The 21,396-nt window shown below is 31.2% G+C and overlaps 1 protein-coding gene across 1 annotated transcript in view; it reads left to right on the top strand.

Annotated features, from left to right (window-relative positions):
- Window positions 1-21,396, top strand: part of LOC119612944 (guanine nucleotide-binding protein G(o) subunit alpha-like) — a 49,893-nt gene that overhangs the window by 811 nt on the left and 27,686 nt on the right. Inside the window, exon 2 of the mRNA XM_037968835.1 lies at window positions 11,608-12,116. Coding sequence (XP_037824763.1) covers window positions 11,999-12,116 — 118 coding nt within the window. The 5' untranslated portion in view covers window positions 11,608-11,998. The remainder of the gene's footprint in view (window positions 1-11,607; window positions 12,117-21,396) is intronic.

The raw sequence follows: 21,396 nt of genomic DNA, 5'->3' as shown, positions 1-21,396 counted from the left end.
GGTGAATTTTGATGAATATGTATTTGAAATAAAAAAAAAAAAACATTTTATTCTGTATACATTATCAGCAAAATATTCAAAACTAAGTTAAGTTGCTGCTGACTTCTCAGTCACACAGTGCTTGTGCTGCCTGGCAAATGTTCATTATGAAGTATGAAAGTTTGCTTTGCGTGCGAGTGTATCATCGATGATGATTATTCTTCTTCGTCATGAATTATCCAAAATAATACTTTTCCCGAATTATTTTACTACACTTTATGTATCAAGTACTTTAAATTCAGAAAAAAATGTACTACATACATTTATTGTTGTAGTCGTCGCTAGGCGGTGGTGTATTTTTTGTTGTTGTTTTTCTCTTTTTTTTGGTGCGCTCGCAGAATGCATAAACTTACAAGCGCACATACGTACTGGAGAAAAATACTACCGTGTGTATTTTTTGCTTTTTTAGTGTTGTGTATTTAGTGCTTTTTTGTTAGAAGCATTTTAACATTAAATATTTCCAATTGGGATTCTTATTAGAATACGCGGATTATATCAAGCGTTATATACAAAAAAACTTAAACGTTTCAAGTTTTCACATTTTTCTGTAAAGAAAACTCTAGCAATATTGTGCTACATACACCGTTTTTACAAAAATAACTATTATTTCTATAGAGAAAATTGTTATATACAAAATTTTCTATAGAAACAAGTGTTATCAAAAAAATTTTCATTAGTAAAAGTGTTATACATATCATTAGCGCTATAAAAAACTGTTATATGCACAATTTGCTATAGAAAAAAGATTTTACATATAACTTTCAATAGAAAGATCATTTATACAATTTTCTATTAAAAACAGAGTAACCACTTCTTTAGGAGTTGTCATGATGAGGAAGAAGAGGATTCAATAGACCACCTTCTATGACATTGTCTTGCATTAGAAGACTTTCGCTTTGAATATTTAGGGCAACGATTAGTTATTTGATGACTTGTCATCATTACATATCTAGCATAGGGCGAGATGGCCTCAGACAATGCAACTGGTTTGGGTACAATCGCCTATGATCGCATCAAAAAGAGTGTCTGCTGTCTCCCTTTCTATTCCCCTAATTATTATTCTTTTTCTTTTAATACAGTTTTCTTCTCGTATCTATACTTCAAAATAAACTCTATGCACTCTCGCCACCATATATTCTTCTTATAATATCTATGCAGGTATCACAAGAGGATAATTAGGACCCAAATATGCGGTATGCAACCGACCTTTGGTAAACTCATGCACATTTATTTTTATACCCTACACCACTTTAGTGGGGAGGGTATATTGGATTTGTGCTGATGTTTGTAACATACAAAAATATTCGTCCTAGACCCACCTTCAAGTATACCAATCGGCTTAGAATCGTTTTCTGAGTCGATTAAGCTATGTCCGTCCGTCCGTCCGTCTGGCTGGCTGTCCATGTAAACTTGTTGCGCAAGGTACAGGTCGCAATTTTCAAGATAATTGGATGAAATTTAGCACGCAAGTTTTATTTGACCCAAGGACGAAGCCTATTGAAAATGGCTAAAATCGGTCCATTATTTCACCTAGCGCCCATAGAACAGAACCCCCCGAAAAGGGCTTCTGAGCTCATAATTATGTTAAATATATAGATATATCGATAAAATACGGCACAACTAAGTTTTATAGAAGTCTTGATGACCCTGCCAAATTTCATAAAGATCGGGCCCCATTTGACCCTAGCTCCCATACAAAGTCCTCTTCAGAAAATTACTTGAATGTCCCAAATTAACTTATAAACACAAATATCGTGATGAAATTCAGCACAATAAAATATTATGTAAATATAAATATATTCACAAAATTTTATCGGGCTTGGTCCATATTTGCCCCTAGCCCCCATATAAAGCATCTTTCAGAAAATTAGTTTTTCATCCATAAATTGCTTAAATGTATCGGAACAAGGGAATATTGAAGATAAATGCTTTATTATGATAAATAAATCACATTTAATATTCATAACTGGTGTAGGGTATCATATGGTCGGCCACGCCCGACTATACTTTCTTACTTGTTATAAAGAAAACCTTAGGTCAGATGTACTTAATCCGAATACAAATCCCATTATATTGGTGAGGTAAGTTGGAATGTAAAAATAACTAGATATACCAACTACTTTGGTCCAATTGGAAATTTGTAGTAATATAATTTGGAAACCCTCTTAAGATTTTTCCATTCATACAAAAATTTATACAGTTGAAGCAGAAAGGGTCAGCCATCAATGAGTACTTTATTGAAATGAAAGATTGGTGGAATTTCTCCCTAAAGTTTGTAACTCCGGATAAATTCTATAAAAATTTTGATAATTTTAGGAGTTATGTTATCTGCATTAGTTTAGTTCCATAGAATGATTGTCGACTACAAAACGCTTCCACAAAAAAGTTCCGACGTTAACAATTTCGAATAAAAAAGTTTTTAGTATAAGCTAGTTGTGGAACCAATACAATTTTTCCTATATTACATTTTTGAACTTCTGATTAGGGGAACCCTTCAGGCTAAAACAATATTTTTATAACTGTTCTTTAATTAGCGTTTTTATAGTCACTATTTAATTGCATTATTGACATTACTGTTTATTTTTATACTCTTATTTCGTATCCCTCTGTTAATAAAATGACTTTGCTGCTGCTCTGCTCTTCGCTCTGCCAAAACTAACATGCTTTGACTTTTATTCTCTGCTCACATTTTCTCACATCTATAAGCAAACATACAAACAAACAAACATACATATTTCACCATTCCTTGTAGTGTTTATTTATTTAATTTTTTTTTTGCAGGGGGTGGGTTTTTGTTTTTTTTTTTTCTGTCCGATTGGAGTGGAGTATTTTTATGTGCATGTATAAAATAAAATATAATGTTGTATGTAGGTTTAATGTGTATGTATTACTGGATGATGATGTTGCTGTTGGTTGTTGTTATTAATGGATAGAGGTGTGAAGTGAGTTGCGCACTCACCTAGTGTTTGAAGAATGATGAAGAAGAGAAAATATGAAAAAGAAAACCTTAACGTAAATGTAGTCTTTTTAACAGAAAATTTATTCCATGTATAAAGGAAAAGCAAAAAAATAATAGAAAAATACATACTGTAAAAAACGGAAGGACTAAATGATGACTGTCAACTAGAAAATCATTTAGCAGTTCTAGCAAGTTGTATAGTAAATTGTAGGTGTTGTAAAACAAGCATGTGTTCCAAAAAAAAACAAGTAAGAGTGTTATATTCGGCTATGCCGAATCTTATATACCCACCATCAAACCTCGTTTGACTCGAATGAAACTTACTTATGTCTAATTTCATCTATATATTCGTATTTTTAGGCCAGTTATAAGCGTTAAAGTAATTTTCTGAAGGGGACATTATATGGGGGGGTAGGGTCAATTATGGGTCGATCCTCATAAAATTTGGTAGACAGAATTTGGTTCGTATAAAATTTATTTGTGTCGAATTTCATCGCTACACTCGTATTTTTAAGTCATTAATGAGCGTTGCAGTCATTTTCTGAAGGGGACCTTATATGGGGGGTAGGGTCAATCATGGACCGATCAACATAAAATTTTTTAGATAGATTTTGACTCGTATGAAAATTACTTATGTCGAATTTCATCTATATACTAGAATTTTTAAGCCAGTAATGAGCGTTAAAGTCATTTTCTGAAGGGGACCTTATATGGGGGGTAGGGTCAATTATGGACCGATCCTCATAAAATTTTGCACAGTGATTTTGGATCACAAAAAACTTATTTATGTCGAATTTCATCGCTATATTCGTATTTTTAAACATGTTATGGCTGTTAAAGCTGCTTTTCTAGGGGCCACTTGTATGGGGGCTATCCGAAAACGTGGACCGATATTGCCCATTTTCAATACCAAACAAACCTTACCTATAAGAAATATTTATGTGAAATTTCAAGCCTCTAGCTCTTTCCGTTCGGACTCTATCGTGCTTTCAACAGACAGACAGACAGACAGACGGACGGACGGACGGACGGACAGACGGACAGACGGACAGACATGGCTAGATCGTCTTAGAATTTAATGAGGACCCAGAATATATATACTTTTGTGGGTCTCTGACCAATATTTCGATGTGTTACAAACGGAATGACAAAATCAATATACCCCCCATCTTTTTTGATGGTGGGTATAAAAAAACAAAACCTCCACCACCATTAACGCATCACTTAGGATAGTAACAACAACCACCACTATTTTTAACTTGTTTGTCACCAAAGATAACAAATAATAATAGTGAAAAAAGTTCTATTATATATAGTATGTATTTTCATTCATAAGACGGTTCCTTTTTAATACCTCACATTTGTCCTTTTAGGTGCAACATTCGATATAGAATTATTTTATTGAATTAATTTGGCCATCTAAACATTGTAGTCAAACTACCGGTCGCAATTGTAAAGATAACTCAATGAATCATTTGTTGTAACAAGGAGGAACTCCTTAAGGCTGGTTACACATTTTCAGCTAATATGGAAAGAAAGAAACCTTCTTTAAACTGGACAATGAAACTATGAATGTAGAGTTTAACTAGAACTTTAGTAGAGTTGAACTAGAAACGAATTTGAACTAAACTTTAACAGAACTAGAATAGAACTATAACAAAAATAGAGCAGAACTAGAACAGCACTAGAACTGAACTAGAACTGAACTAGAACTGAACTAGAACTGAACTAGAACTGAACTAGAACTGAACTAGAACTGAACTAGAACTGAACTAGAACTGAACTAGAACTGAACTAGAACTGAACTAGAACTGAACTAGAACTGAACTAGAACTGAACTAGAACTGAACTAGAACTGAACTAGAACTGAACTAGAACTGAACTAGAACTGAACTAGAACTGAACTAGAACTGAACTAGAACTGAACTAGAACTGAACTAGAACTGAACTAGAACTGAACTAGAACTGAACTAGAACTGAACTAGAACTGAACTAGAACTGAACTAGAACTGAACTAGAACTGAACTAGAACTGAACTAGAACTGAACTAGAACTGAACTAGAACTGAACTAGAACTGAACTAGAACTGAACTAGAACTGAACTAGAACTGAACTAGAACTGAACTAGAACTGAACTAGAACTGAACTAGAACTGAACTAGAACTGAACTAGAACTGAACTAGAACTGAACTAGAACTGAACTAGAACTGAACTAGAACTGAACTAGAACTGAACTAGAACTGAACTAGAACTGAACTAGAACTGAACTAGAACTGAACTAGAACTGAACTAGAACTGAACTAGAACTGAACTAGAACTGAACTAGAACTGAACTAGAACTGAACTAGAACTGAACTAGAACTGAACTAGAACTGAACTAGAACTGAACTAGAACTGAACTAGAACTGAACTAGAACTGAACTAGAACTGAACTAGAACTGAACTAGAACTGAACTAGAACTGAACTAGAACTGAACTAGAACTGAACTAGAACTGAACTAGAACTGAACTAGAACTGAACTAGAACTGAACTAGAACTGAACTAGAACTGAACTAGAACTGAACAGAACTGAACTAGAACTGAACTAGAACTGAACTAGAACTGAACTAGAACTGAACTAGAACTGAACTAGAACTAGAACTGAACTAGAACTGAACTAGAACTGAACTAAAACAGAACTAGAGCTGAACCAGAACTAAACTATAACTGTACTAGAACTGAATTGTTGCAGTTCAGTTCTAATTGTTTCTTTTTGTCCTTAACTTGTAAAAGTTGCTAATCAAAGCTTTATATAGAAAACTTTCATATTATTCCATTATTAAATTCTTATTAATCGGATCTTTAATCAATCAATGCATGAATATTTTAATCTAAATAGGCTCCCGTTATTAATTTTCCATTGTGTTTTCTTCCTCTCTAAATAAACAAATTAATTTTGCGACGAAAAATGTTCTTGTTTATCTTTTTTGTCGAAAAATATTTTATCATTGAATACTTTTTTCACTGTTCTAGTTATTTTTCTGATAAGATTATTTTATTATTTATAGCCTTAAAAAGGTTTTTCATGAAAAACGCAAATTTTCAGTGAAATTTTTACAGTAGTTTAGTAAAAATTCGTATAATATTAACGGCGTATTTTAAGGAAAATAAAACACATTTTTAATTATCATAAAATTACTAAATTTAAATAAAAAATATTTTAACAGTTTTTATATAACAATAATATATTTTTTTTTTGCATTCTTTTATGTATGCATTTTTTCAATTGTTTTATTCTTGTTCCTACAAATAAAACCCGATAATTACTCTAATAAATCAATAAATCTAAAGGTAATTTAAAAAAACACCATATCATAAAATTTTATAAAAGGAAATAGAGAAAAAAATGCAAAAAAAAGTTAAAAAACAAATAAAACACAATATTTCCATTAGCCTCATTGTTATAACAAATTGTCGTCAGTGTGTTCACAGTCTTCCACACTCTACTCCACTTGCTACATAGAGATGAAAATTGTTGCAGCAATTGTACGTTTAGGTTGGTACTTTAACTTGTATAGATGATATCCTAGTGCTAGAATTGAACTAGAATTGAACTTGAATTGAAATTGAATTGAACTAGAACTGGACTAGAACTGAACTGGACTAGAACTGAACTAGAACTGAACTAGAACTTAACTAGAACTGAACTAGAACTGAACTAGAACTGAACTAGAACTGAACTAGAACTGAACTAGAACTGAACTAGAACTGAACTAGAACTGAACTAGAACAGAACAGAACTAGAACCGAACTAGAACTGAACTAGAACTGAACTAGAACTGAACTAGAACTGAACTAGAACTGAACTAGAACTGAACTAGAACTGAACTAGAACTGAACTAGAACTGAACTAGAACTGAACTAGAACTGAACTAGAACTGAACTAGAACTGAACTAGAACTGAACTAGAACTGAACTAGAAACTAGAACTGAACTAGAACTGAACTAGAACTGAACTAGAACTGAACTAGAACTGAACTAGAACTGAACTAGAACTGAACTAGAACTGAACTAGAACTGAACTAGAACTGAACTAGAACTGAACTAGAACTGAACTAGAACTGAACTAGAACTGAACTAGAACTGAACTAGAACTGAACTAGAACTGAACTAGAACTGAACTAGAACTGAACTAGAACTGAACTAGAACTGAACTAGAACTGAACTAGAACTGAACTAGAACTGAACTAGAACTGAACTAGAACTGAACTAGAACTGAACTAGAACTGAACTAGAACTGAACTAGAACTGAACTAGAACTGAACTAGAACTGAACTAGAACTAGAACTGAACTAGAACTGAACTAGGAACTGAACTAGAACTGAAACTAGAACTGAACTAGAACTGAACTAGAACTGAACTAGAACTGAACTAGAACTGAACTAGAACTGAACTAGAACTGAACTAGAACTGAACTAGAACTGAACTAGAACTGAACTAGAACTGAACTAGAACTGAACTAGAACTGAACTAGAACTGAACTAGAACTGAACTAGAACTGAACTAGAACTGAACTAGAACTAGAACTGAACTAGAACTGAACTAGAACTGAACTAGAACTGAACTAGAACTGAACTAGAACTGAACTAGAACTGAACTAGAACTGAACTAGAACTGAACTAGAACTGAACTAGAACTGAACTAGAACTGAACTAGAACTGAACTAGAACTGAACTAGAACTAAACTAGAACTGAACTAGAACTGAACTAGAACTGAACTAGAACTGAACTAGAACTGAACTAGAACTGCACTAGAACTGCACTAGAACAGAACTAGAACTGATCTAGAACTGAACTAGAACTGAACTAGAACAGAACTAGAACTGAACTAGTACTGAACTAGAACTGAACTAGAACTGAACTAGAACTGAACTAGAACTGAACTAGAACTGAACTAGAACTGAACTAGAACTGAACTAGAACTGAACTAGAACTGAACTAGAACTGAACTAGAACTGAACTAGAACTGAACTAGAACTGAACTAGAACTGCACTAGAACTGAACTAGAACTGAACTGAACTAGAACTGAACTAGAACTGAACTAGAACTGAACTAGAACAGAACTAGAACTGAACTAGTACTGAACTAGAACTGAACTAGAACTGAACTAGAACTTAACTAGAACTGAACTAGAACTCAACTAGAACTGAATTAGAAAAGAACTTGACTAAGCTTTTGACAGGTCTTTAAGCCAATCAAGCTTTGCAAGTAGGTTAGTAGGTAAGCAGTGACAGAGTCACAGCATTGCAAGGTACATACATACATTCATAGTGTATTTACGTATTGTTTGTTTTTGTGTGTATGCATATAATATGATTTTTTTTGTTCCTGCCATCAACCACATACAAGGACAATTTTATAGAAATGTGCAAATAGTCTATAAATTATACACTGGGAATAGAATTTTTTTCTATAGTCGTTTAGTTTTTTATTATATTTTAGTTTTCTCCTACAATTCTATATATATTTTTTCATTTTAGTTTTCATATTTTGTAATATTACTCCCACTCAGGGCTATGTATACCCGATGCAAACAATTTTCAACAAGTAACTTTTTACTACAAGTAAAAACTAACAACTACACTAGACATTACCGCAAAGGACGGCACAAAGGGAAAACTTTTGTCAAATTTAAAGCTGAAAAAAATTCCATTTTCTGAGGGATATTGAAAATTTTGCCTGTTTCCTTGTTGAGAAACTTAAAGTTGCTACCGGCCTCTATTGACTATGTCTGCTGATCGTTGCTTTACTGCCGAGACTAGAAATGTACACATATTACACATATAATTCCATACTGACTTTTCTAGTCTAGTCTTTTAAGGTACATAACGGTATGAAGTGTTTATGAAATGCAATATGCATTTAGTTCCTCTTTCAACTTCCTATTACGCCTCTATCCAACCAACTTATTAGGGAGGAAATTTATATTGCAGAAAATTCTACTTGAATTATATTATGTTATTGAATTTGTATGATGATTTGATTTATTTTTTATGACTTTTTCTCTTTCTTTCCCAAGAAAAAGGCTTTTAACAACAAAATATACTAATAAACCATATAAAGGATATTTTTATATGATTTTTTATTTGCTCTGATTGAAAACATATGATGAGTAATATAGCAGAATAATAATGGAAATAAGCAGCTTTTGCTTTTATAAAAAACCGATTGAATAGAAGAGTTTAATGTTTTTTTTTTCTTCATTGATACCAGAATGTACATATTTCTTTGATTATTTTTTGGGTTACGTGAAGTAGTTCTTTGCAAAAAGTTCTTTTAAAAACACTAAGAACGAACATATTAATTTAGAGATGATGATTTAATATTTTAGTTTTTATTGGGGTGGACTGAAGAGGTATTTGTGGATTAATAAAATAAATTAAGTTAAATAAAACTAAGAAATATTTGTTTCATTTAATTTAATTTCGAAAATATGACAAATTTTCTTCTATAGAAAATTTGTCTTTAAAAATATGAAAAATTTTTCTTCTATACAAAGTTTATCTTCAAAATATGAAGAAATTTTCTATAGAAAATTTATCTTCAAAATATGAAGATCTGAACCAGAACTAGAACTGAACTAGAACTGAACTAGAACTGAACTAGAACTGAACTAGAACTGAATTGGAACTGAACTAGAACTGAACTAGAACTGAACTAGAACTGAACTAGAACTGAAGTAGAACTGAACTAGAACTGAACTAGAACTGAACTGGAACTGAACTAGAACTGAACTAGAACTGAACTAGAACTGAACTAGAACTGAACTAGAACTGAACTAGAACTGAACTAGAACTGAACTAGAACTGAACTAGAACTGAACTGGAACTGAACTAGAACTGAACTAGAACTGAACTAGAACTGAACTAGAACTGAACTAGAACTGAACTACAACTGAACTAGAACTGAACTAGAACTGAACTACAACTGAACTACAACTGAACTACAACTGAACTAGAACTGAACTAGAACTGAACTAGAACTGAACTAGAACTGAACTAGAACTGAACTAGAACTGAACTAGAACTGAACTAGAACTGAACTAGAACTGAACTAGAACTGAACTAGAACTGAACTAGAACTGAACTAGAACTGAACTAGAACTGAACTAGAACTGAACTAGAACTGAACTAGAACTGAACTAGAACTGAACTAGAACTGAACTAGAACTGAACTAGAACTGAACTAGAACTGAACTAGAACTGAACTAGAACTGAACTAGAACTGAACTAGAACTGAACTAGAACTGAACTAGAACTGAACTAGAAACTGAACTAGAACTGAACTAGAACTGAACTAGAACTGAACTAGAACTGAACTAGAACTGAACTAGAACTGAACTAGAACTGAACTAGAACTGAACTAGAACTGAACTAGAACTGAACTAGAACTGAACTAGAACTGAACTAGAACTGAACTAGAACTGAACTAGAACTGAACTAGAACTGAACTAGAACTGAACTAGAACTGAACTAGAACTGAACTAGAACTGAACTAGAACTGAACTAGAACTGAACTAGAACTGAACAGAACTGAACTAGAACTGAACTAGAACTGAACTAGAACTGAACTAGAACTGAACTAGAACTGAACTAGAAATGAACTAAAACTGAACTAGAACTGAACTAGAACTGAACTAGAACTGAACTAGAACTGAACTAGAACTGAACTAGAACTGAACTAGAACTGAACTAGAACTAAACTAGAACTGAACTAGAACTGAACTAGAACTGAACTAGAACTGAACTAGAACTGAACTAGAACTGAACTAGAACTGAACTAGAACTGAACTAGAACTGAACTAGAACTGAACCAGAACTGAACCAGAACTGAACCAGAACTGAACTAGAACTGAACTAGAACTGAACTAGAACTGAACTAGAACTGAACTAGAACTGAACTAGAACTGAACTAGAACTGAACTAGAACTGAACTAGAACTGAACTAGAACTGAACTAGAACTGAACTAGAACTGAACTAGAACTGAACTAGAACTGAACTAGAACTGAACTAGAACTGAACTAGAACTGAACTAGAACTGAACTAGAACTGAACTAGAACTGAACTAGAACTGAACTAGAACTGAACTAGAACTGAACTAGAACTGAACAAGAACTGAACTAGAACTGAACTAGAACTGAACTCGAACTGAACTAAACTAGAACTGAACTAGAACTGAACTAGATTACTCTTGTAAAACGGAAATATTTTCTTTTTGGAGAATTATAATTAAACGTTAATTTTCCTTCCTTCCATTAAAACATAGATTGTTATTAATTTTTCTCGTTTTTTTTTATAAAAAAAAAAATAAACAAACTATAAAAAACATACTTGTAAATATATAAACAATAAGAATTAACTATATAAATCACTGTAAAATTATTTATTTATTTAATAAACAAACAATTGATGACGATCATCAACAACATATGATGATGAGTCACAATTGTTATGACACCGAAACGAACTTTACTCTAGTTTACTAAAGAAGAGACTGTTTTAGTCCCCCTCAACAATTTTATAAAACAAATTTTTAATAAAAACATATTTTTTTCTTTTTTTTTACAGTATTTATTATAATAAAAACGAAACCCTTAAAAAACAAATTCATAAAATTAAATGAATAATAAGTGTCGATAACCCTCCTTTTAATATAGAACTAAAAATAAATAAAAATAAATAAAATAAACTAAAAAAATTAGTCTTCATTTATAAAATAAATATAAACCAACAAATAAATACATATATCAAAAGGAAACTCCTTAAAAGAATTCAAACCAAAATACCCCTCCCACTTTTAAGTTTAAGACTAATAAAAAAAAGTGTTTTGAATTAAAAATAAAACAACAACAAAAAAACTTTTTTTATACAACTAATAACTCAAAGGTGAAATATTTAAAAACAACTTCAACAAACTAACTAACAACAACTAACAACAACAACAAGAAAAACATAAAAAATGGGTTGCACTACATCAGCTGAAGAACGCGCTGCCATACAACGTTCCAAGCAGATTGAGAAAAATCTCAAGGAGGATGGCATACAAGCGGCAAAGGATATTAAATTATTGCTATTGGGTAAGTTTGCCATATTTAAATAAAACTTTTTTTTTAATTTAAACTTTAAAAATTTTCAAATTTTTATCTTAAAGTTTTAAGTGAAAATCCTTACAAACTTGGTCTAAAAATTTCCATTTATTTCCTCCAAATTCGAAATCATAGTTTTAGATTCACTTTTATGTTAAATTTAACAAACATATCTAATCTGTCGTAATACTTGTTTAAATTGTCACATTATAACATTTAAGTAGGATTTTTTATTCTAGTGCCATTTACTAGCACAATAAATTAACCTGTATAAATTTTAACCCCATTGTTTTTATTGTTTCTAAACCATCATCTGCAATAGTTAAAGTAATTTAACACTATAACCCCACTTTAGATTTACATACAAACAACAAATATGCAACAACGGTTAGCAGCTGCAACGGCATCAGCAACAGCAGCCAGAATATAACAACTAAATCACTACAAAATACTCTTTCTATAAAACTATGATCACTAGGAATAATAGCTTAAGTCAAATATAAGACTTTCGAGAAAAAAATGTTCAAAAAGTTATAAGTTTTAAACAAAATATTTTCAGGAAACTTTGTAAATTTCACAGTAATTCAAAGAGTATTTTTTTAAGATTTTATTCTTCAGTCGACTTAGTCGTTTATTAACTATACTCACCGATACTATAAAGCCATAAATGAATGACAACAACAATTGTGTGATGAAGTGTAAAAGCTCGTTAAATGACGAAGACTTTGTTATATTGTATTGTTATTTAAAAACTAAATGTAACTAAAAGCAAAACTACACTGTTTCCAAAAAAAAAAGTGCCTTTTAAATAAAAATAATACTACAGAAAAAATCTCTTCAACCTTTCTATAGAAAATCTTTAAACGATATGAATATAATGGTATTTTTAGTCATGACTATAGATCAGTTCATTATTAAGACTTTAACATAGTCTACAATCAATACTATAGATCTGATAATAGATCAGTTTATAGTTAAGGCTACAGATTAGTCTGTAGTCAAGACTATATATCAGTCTATAGTTAAGATTATAGATCATTATATAAACAAGATCATAGATCAGTCTATGGCGAAGACTATAAGAAGTTTAAGACACTAGACTATAGATTAGTCTAGAGTCAAGACTATAGATTAGTCTAGAGTCAAGACTATAGATTAGTCTATAATCAAGACTAAAGATTAGTCTATAGTCAAGACTATAGATTAGTCTATAGTCAAGACTATAGATTAGTCTATAGTCAAGACTATAGATTAGTCTATAATCAAGACTATAGATTAGTCTATAGTCAAGACTATAGATTAGTCTATAGTCAAGACTATAGATTAGTCTATAGTCAAGACTATAGATTAGTCTATAGCCAAGACTATAGATTAGTCTATAGCCAAGACTATAGATCAGTCTATAGTCCAGACTATAGATTTCTCTATAGTCAAGACTATAGATTAGTCTATAGTCAAAACTATAGATTAGTATATATTCAAGACTATAAATTAGTCTATAGTCAAGACTATAGATTAGACTATAGTCAAGACTATAGATTAGTCTATAGTCAAGACTATAAATTAGTCTATAGTCAAGACTATAGATTAGTCTATAGCCAAGACTATAGATCAGTCTATAGTCCAGACTATAGATTACTCTATAGTCAAGACTATAGATTAGTCTGTAGACTATAGATTTGTCTATAGTCAAGACTATAGATTAGTCTATAGCCAAGACTATAGATTAGTCTATAATCAAGACTATAGATAAGCCATTAGTCAAGACTATAGATAAGCCTTTAGTCAAAACTATAAATTAGTCTATAGTCAAGAGTATAGATTAGTTTATAGTCAAGACTATAGATTAGTCTACAGTCAAGACTATAGATTAGTATATAGTCAAGACCATAGATTAGTATATAGTCCATACTATAGATTAGTATATGGTCAAGACTATAGATTAACCTATAGTTAAGACTATAGATTTGTCTACAGTCAAGACTATAGATTAGTCAATAGTCAAGACTATAGATTAGTCAATAGTCAAGACTATAGATTACTCTATAGTCACGACTATATATTAGTCTATAGTCAAGACTATAGATTAGTCTGTAGTCTAGACTATAGATTAGCCTATAGTCAAGACTATAGATTAGTCTATAGTCAAGACTATAGATTAGTCTATAGTCAAGACTATAGATAAGCCTTTAGTCAAGACTATAGATTACTCTATAGTTAAGTCTATATATTACTCTATAGTCAAGACTTTAGATTAGTCTATAGTCAAGACTTTATATTAGTCTATAGTCAAGACTATGGATTAATCTGTAGCCAAGACTATAGATCTCGCTATAGTCAAGATTATAGATCAGTCTATAGTCAATACTATAGATTAGTCTATAGTCAAGACTGTTGATCGTCTTTAGTCAAGACTGTAGATCGTCTTTAGTCAAGACTATAGATCAGTCTATTGTGTATACTACAGATCAGTCTATAGTGTATACTACAGATCAGTCTATAGTGTAGACTATAAATCAGTCTATAGCGTAGACTATAGATTAGTCTATAGTCGATATTATAGATTAGTCTGTAGTCGAGAATATAGATTAGTCTATAGTCAAGACTATAGATTACTCTATAGTTAAGTCGATATATTACTCTATAGTCAAGACTTTAGATTAGTCTATAGTCAAGACTATGGATCAATCTGTAGTCAAGACTTTAGATTAGTCTATAGTCAAGACTATGGATTAATCTGTAGCCAAGACTATAGATCTCGCTATAGTCAAGATTATAGATCAGTCTATAGTCAATACTATAGATTAGTCCATAGCCAATACTAGAGATTAGTCTATAGTCAAGACTGTAGATCGTCTTTAGTCAAGACTATAGATCAGTCTATAGTGTATACTACAGATCAGTCTATAGATTAGTCTATAGTCGAGAATATAGATTAGTCTATAGTCAAGACTATAGATTATTCTATAGTCAAGACTGTAGATTAGTCTATAGTCAAGACTGTAGATTATTGTATAGTCAAGGCTATAGATTATTCTATAGTTAAGACTATAGATTAGTCTATTGACAATACTATAGATCAGTTTATAGTCAGACTATAGATTAGTCTATAGTCTAGACTATAAATTAGTATATCGTCAAGTCTATAGATTAGTCTATAGACTTTAGATCAGTCTATACTCAAGACTTAAATCACTTTAGGTCACTCCATAGACTGATCCACAGTATTATAAACAAAAAGTTTCTGAAATTTTCAGATTCTATGGAAATAGTGTGTAGGTTCTTAACTTTTCTATTATTTGTTGCTATTGTTTGCTTTGTTTCATTGTTGCTCCTGTTGTTTTGTTTTTTTTTCATTTACTAGGGCTGCAATTTTAAGTCATACTTTAGCAATTGCATGCTAATCTTTCCTCTCTCCCTTAACACTAGTACTTGATGTTGATGACAGCGACAACGACAACAATGATGATGTTGATGATTGCTGTACTATTATTAGTGTGGTTGTGTCGACATAGTACTGCATGTAAACAATACATGAACATATTTCAAGCAGCAATATGATCTATACATGGATTTGTGTATGAAATATTGTTGCTGTTGCTGTAGCTTTTCTTTTATAATTTAAATAAACCTAAAGGCATTGCAGTAGCGATACAACTGGCAACAACTGCAGCAATAGCAACAAATATGAAAGCTAAATCTATTTGCTATAGAACAGCATGACAAGATAAAAATCAACAATTATTTGAATTGCTTTTTTTTGTCTGTGTATATTTTGTTAAAGTGGTAAAGTATAACAATAACAATAGCAACAACACCAGCTATAATAGACATTCATTCAACATGCAATGGGAAATTTTTTCAAAAAAAAAATCTAGAGGGAAAATTTGTTTTTTTGTGAAAAAGCACTTGCTGCTGCACTTATTACTAAACTGTAGCCTCAGTATCAGGCAGAATTGAAAACTCTGTTAGACTGAAATGTTATTGTTAGGGTTTATGACTGGTTTGGTGGGGCAAAAACCCTCTCCTGCCAAGCGATACACAGCAGCAAGCAATAGCAGCCGTTTTTATTGTTCTTTAAGGACAATACATGTTGTCATTGCAAAAAGAAGGAAAACATTGTTTTTCAATTCCAATGTCCATTTCAAAAAATTTTAATCAAATACTAAAATTTCAGTCAAAACTGTAAAGGACTTTAGAAAGTCCTTAAAAAGAAAAAAACTAAATATCATTTCGTTATCATTATTATTATCGATCAAAATAAAATATAACGAATTTATATACATAAATCTATATAGAAATTCTATAATTTTCTAAATGATATAATTTTATTTTCTATATTTTTATCCTTAAAACCCACAAAATTTAATTTAAATTTTATGTTCTCGAATATTTTTCTTTATTGTGCAAAATGATTATTGTTTACCATTTATATTTAGGACAAACAAAATAAATTTAACTTCTATAAATACACAAGCAAAAGAACCAAATTAATACACCATAAAAATATTGTCATTTTTAGTCTTGAATTCTTCAATTTTCATTTACATATTTAAGCCACAATTTGTCGTTTTCTTTTTTGCCAAAAATGGTTGTTGGTTAACAATCATTGTAGTAGATGACGTCTTTACATTGAAACCTTCTTACAAACAAAGGTATTTGTTTTGTCTATAGAAACATAAAAAGGAAATTGTCAAAAAATTCTTCTCCTTGAAAAAAGAAACGAAACCAACCTTGATTATTCATGCTCTACCACCACCCTCCTAAAAGTATCATAAAAATGTTACCATTACTATTGGGAAAAACGAAAAACATGTGACACAAGTCGACTGTGATGTAATTAGTTAGTTGTCTGTGGATATATTATCAAAGCATTCGGAAACTATTATCACATGATACATATTCTTGAGAAAACAATTTTCCAAAAGGTTTTGTAATGTTTAAACATTTATGTGGGTTTTTGCATACACTACTTTGATTAGAGGGGGCCAGTCAATAGTAAAGGCAATAAATCCGTATAAAGCAAGACTATAGATCAGTCTATAGTCAAGGCTATAGATCAGTCTTTAGTCAAGGCTATAGATCAGTCTATAGTCAAGACCATAGATCAATCTATATATAGCTCAGTCTATAGTCAAGACAAAAAACCAGTCTGTAGATTAGTCTCTAGGCAAGACTATAGATTAGTCTCTAGTCAATACTATAGATTAGTCTTTAGTCACGACTATATATTAGTCTATAGTCCAAACAATAGATTAGTCAATAGTAAATACTATAGATTAGTCTATAGTCAAGACTATAAATTAGTCTTTAGTCAATACTATAGATTAGTCTCTAGTCAAGACTGTAGATTAGTCTATAGTCAAGACTATAGATCAATTTATAGGCAAGACTATAGATCAGTCTATAGTCAAGACTATGGTCCAGTCTATAGTATCGACTATATATTAGTCTATAGTCAAGACTGAAGATTAGTCTATAGTCAAGACTATAGATTAGTCTATAGTCAAGACTATAGATTAGTCTATAGTCAAGACTATAGATTAGTCTATAGTCAAGACTATAGATTAGTCTGTAGTCAAGACTATATATTATTCTATAGTCAAAACTACAGATTAGTATATAGTCATGACTATGGTCCAGTCATTAGTCTCTAGTCAAGACTATAGATTAGTCTATTGTCAAAACTATAGATTAGTCTATAGTCAAGACTATAGATTATTCTATAGTCAAGACTATAGATTAGTCTATAGTCAAGACTATAGATTAGTCTATAGTCAAGACTATAGATTAGTCTATAGTCAAGACTATAGATTAGTCTATAGTCAAGACTATAGATTAGTCTATAGTCAAGACTATAGATTAGTCTATAGTCAAGACTATAGATTAGTCTATAGTCAAGACTATAGAATAGTCTATAGTCAAGACTATAGATTAATCTATAGTCAAAACTAGAGATTAGTCTATAGTCATGACTATGGTCCAGTCTATAGCATCGACTATAGATTAGTCTATAGTCAAGACTACAGATTAGTCTATAGTCAAGACTACAGATTAGTCTATAGTCAAGACTACAGATTAGTCTATAGTCAAGATTTTTGTCCAATCTATAGACTATAGAGTAGTCTACAGTCAAATCTATTTATTATTATATAGTCAAAACTACAGATTAGTGTATAGACAAGACTATGGTCCAGTCTATAGCATAAACTATAGATTAGTCTATAGTCAAGACTATATATTAGTCTATAGTCAAGACTACAGATTAGTCTATAGTCAAAACTACAGATTAGTCTATAGTCAAGACTATGGTCCAGTTTATAGTATCGACTATAGATTAGTCTGTGGTCAAGACTATATATTAGTCCATAGTCAAGACTTTAGATTAGTCTATAGTCAAGACCATAGATCAGTCTATAGTCAAAACTACAGATTAGTCTATAGTCAAGACTATGGCCCAGTCTATAGTATCGACTATAGATTAGTCTATCGTTAAGACTATAGACTAGTCTATAGTCATAACTATAGATTAGTCTATAGTCAAGACTATAGATCGGTCTATAGTTAAGTCTGTAGATCATTCTATAGTCAATATATATAGGATAGATTGTGGTTAGGACTATAGATTTGTATATAGTCGAGGCTATTGATAAGTCTATAGTCGAAACTAAAGACTATAGATTAGTTTATAGTCAGGACTTTAGATCAGTCTATAGTCAAGACAATAGGTCATAGACTATAGTCAGTCTAGTCAAGGCTTTAGATCATCCCATTATCAGTCTTTAATCAGGACTATAGTTGAATTTATAGTCAGATTACAGATTATTCTATAGTGAGTCCATAGTCAGTGAATTTTATTCTTATTTTGACCGATTTCCTTTTCAAGGTTAAAAAATCCTTTAATTTCAAAAATAATTGTATTATTTTATTTAATTATTAAAAAAGGATTTAAGTATTAACTAAGTACTAATTAAATATTGAAGTATTATATATATTTTTGAAACTTTACTCCTATTTAAGTATCCTGTAGGGCATATTCACACATAATATTTTGTATTCAAGTATTAAATAAATGTGTTGTACGCATGTACACCTTAATGTAATTAAATTTTACCACAAAAGCCGCACCAACACCCACTCACAGTAGTAACCCAACAAATATTTGGTCAAGTTGGGCAGATTATATTCTCTATAACATATTTTAATTGATAAACTAAAGGATGCAGATCTGTACTACTTAGAAGACAACTAAAACCATTAGCACATGAAAAATTAAAAAAACGTTTTTTTTTAAGACATTTAACAAAATCTAGCAAAAGGGATTCACACTCCAGCGATAAATTCCTTAAAACAATTTTATACTCATCAAGACAAAATCCATTTCATGCACTAATAGAGTATAAATAAAACTTATTAAAACTTTCAATATGGCTCAGCCATTATAATTATTCCAAAACTTATGAAAGGTTTAGGAAAGTAGTCATGAACACCAAATACTTATTCCTGCTAATTACGCATGTTTAAGTTAAGTTTAATGTTCAGCTATTAAGGATAAAATGTCATTAGGATAAAACTAAGAAGCAACAACTTTTGGGTTTTAGTTTTTTGTTTTTCAAGCCTATTATATTACAAAATTGTCTATTTGAAACCTAAGAATGAGCAAAACAAAATGTACAAAACTTAAGGTAAATTTACCAGTAGATATTTAGGTGCTAAGGCATATGCAATTAAAACCCTTCTTTCACCAACAATCGCTGTGCCAATATCTTCTTTTTTACACTATGAGAGAGAATGATGAATGGGGTTGTATATGTACATAAATGGGTTGGTCGTCTGCCGGCAAAGGGGTTGTTTGTGTGGCTGAATTTAAATGTCATGTAGTGATAAAGGCTAACAATTGTATAATACTGAGAAGCAAAGAAACTTAATTTGGAATTTGTGTAGACTATAGATCAGTCTGAAGTCAAGAATATAGATCAGTCTATAGTCAAGACTATGGATCAGTCTATAGTCAAGACTATAGATCAGTCTATAGTCAAGACTATAGATCATTTTATAGTCAAGACTATAGATCAATCTATAGTCAAGACTATAGATAAGTCTATAGTCAATACTATAGATCATTCTATAGTCAAGACTATAGATCATTCTATTGTCAAGACTATAGATCATTCTATAGTCAAGACTATAGATCATTCTATAGTCAAGACTATAGATCATTCTATAGTCAAGACTATAGATCATTCTATAGTCAAGACTATAAATCTGTCTATAGTCAAGACTATAGATTAGTCTATAGTCGAGACTATAAATCAGTCTATAGTAAAGACTATAGATCAGTCTATAGTCAAGACTGTAGACCAGTCTATAGTCAAGACTGTAGACCAGTCTATGGTTAAGACTATAGATCAGTCTAGACTATAGATAGTCAAGACTATAGATCGGCCTACAGTCAAGACTATAGATCGGTCTATAGTCAAGACTATAGATCGGCATATAGTCAAGACTATAGATCGGTCTATAGTCAAGACTATAGATCGGTCTATAGTCAAGACCATAGATCGGTCTATAGTCAAGATTATAAATCAGTCTATAGTCAAGACTATAGATTAGTCTATAGTCAAGACTATAGATTAGTCTATAGTCAAGACTATAAATCAGTCTATAGTAAAGACTATAGATCAGTCTATAGTCAAGACTATAGACCAGTCTATAGTCAAGACTATAGACCAGTCTATAGTCAAACCTATAGACCAGTCTATAGTCAAGACTATAGAACAGTCTATAGTCAAGGCTATAGATCAGTCTATAGTCAAGACTATAGATCAGTCTATAGTCAAGAATATAGATCAGTCTATGGTTAAGACTATAGATCAGTCTATGGGTAAGACTATAGATCAGTCTATAGGTAAGACTATAGATCAGTCTATAGGTAAGACTATAGATCAGTCTATAGGCAAACCTATATATCAGTCTATAGTTAAGACTATAGAACTGTCTATAGTCAAGACTATAGATCAGTCTATAGTCAAGACTATAGATCAGTCTATAGTCAAGACTATAGATCAGTCTATAGTCAAGGCTATAGATCAGTCTATAGTCAAACTATAGATCAGTCTATACTCAATTATTAGTTAATAGTTTATAGTCAAGACTACAGATCAGTCTATAGTCAATACTATAAATCAATCTATATCCAGTACTATAGATCACTCTATAGTCAAACTATAGATCAGTCTACAGTCAAAACTATAAATCAGTCTATAGTCAA

Source organism: Lucilia sericata, unplaced genomic scaffold (assembly GCF_015586225.1).
Source record: "Lucilia sericata isolate MDLA Ls3-8-SP2 unplaced genomic scaffold, ASM1558622v1 Contig001882F_arrow, whole genome shotgun sequence".
Lineage (NCBI taxonomy): Eukaryota > Metazoa > Arthropoda > Insecta > Diptera > Calliphoridae > Lucilia > Lucilia sericata.
The sequence above is the reverse complement of the archived record's forward strand: the minus strand, read 5'-3'. Positions and strand labels throughout refer to the sequence as shown.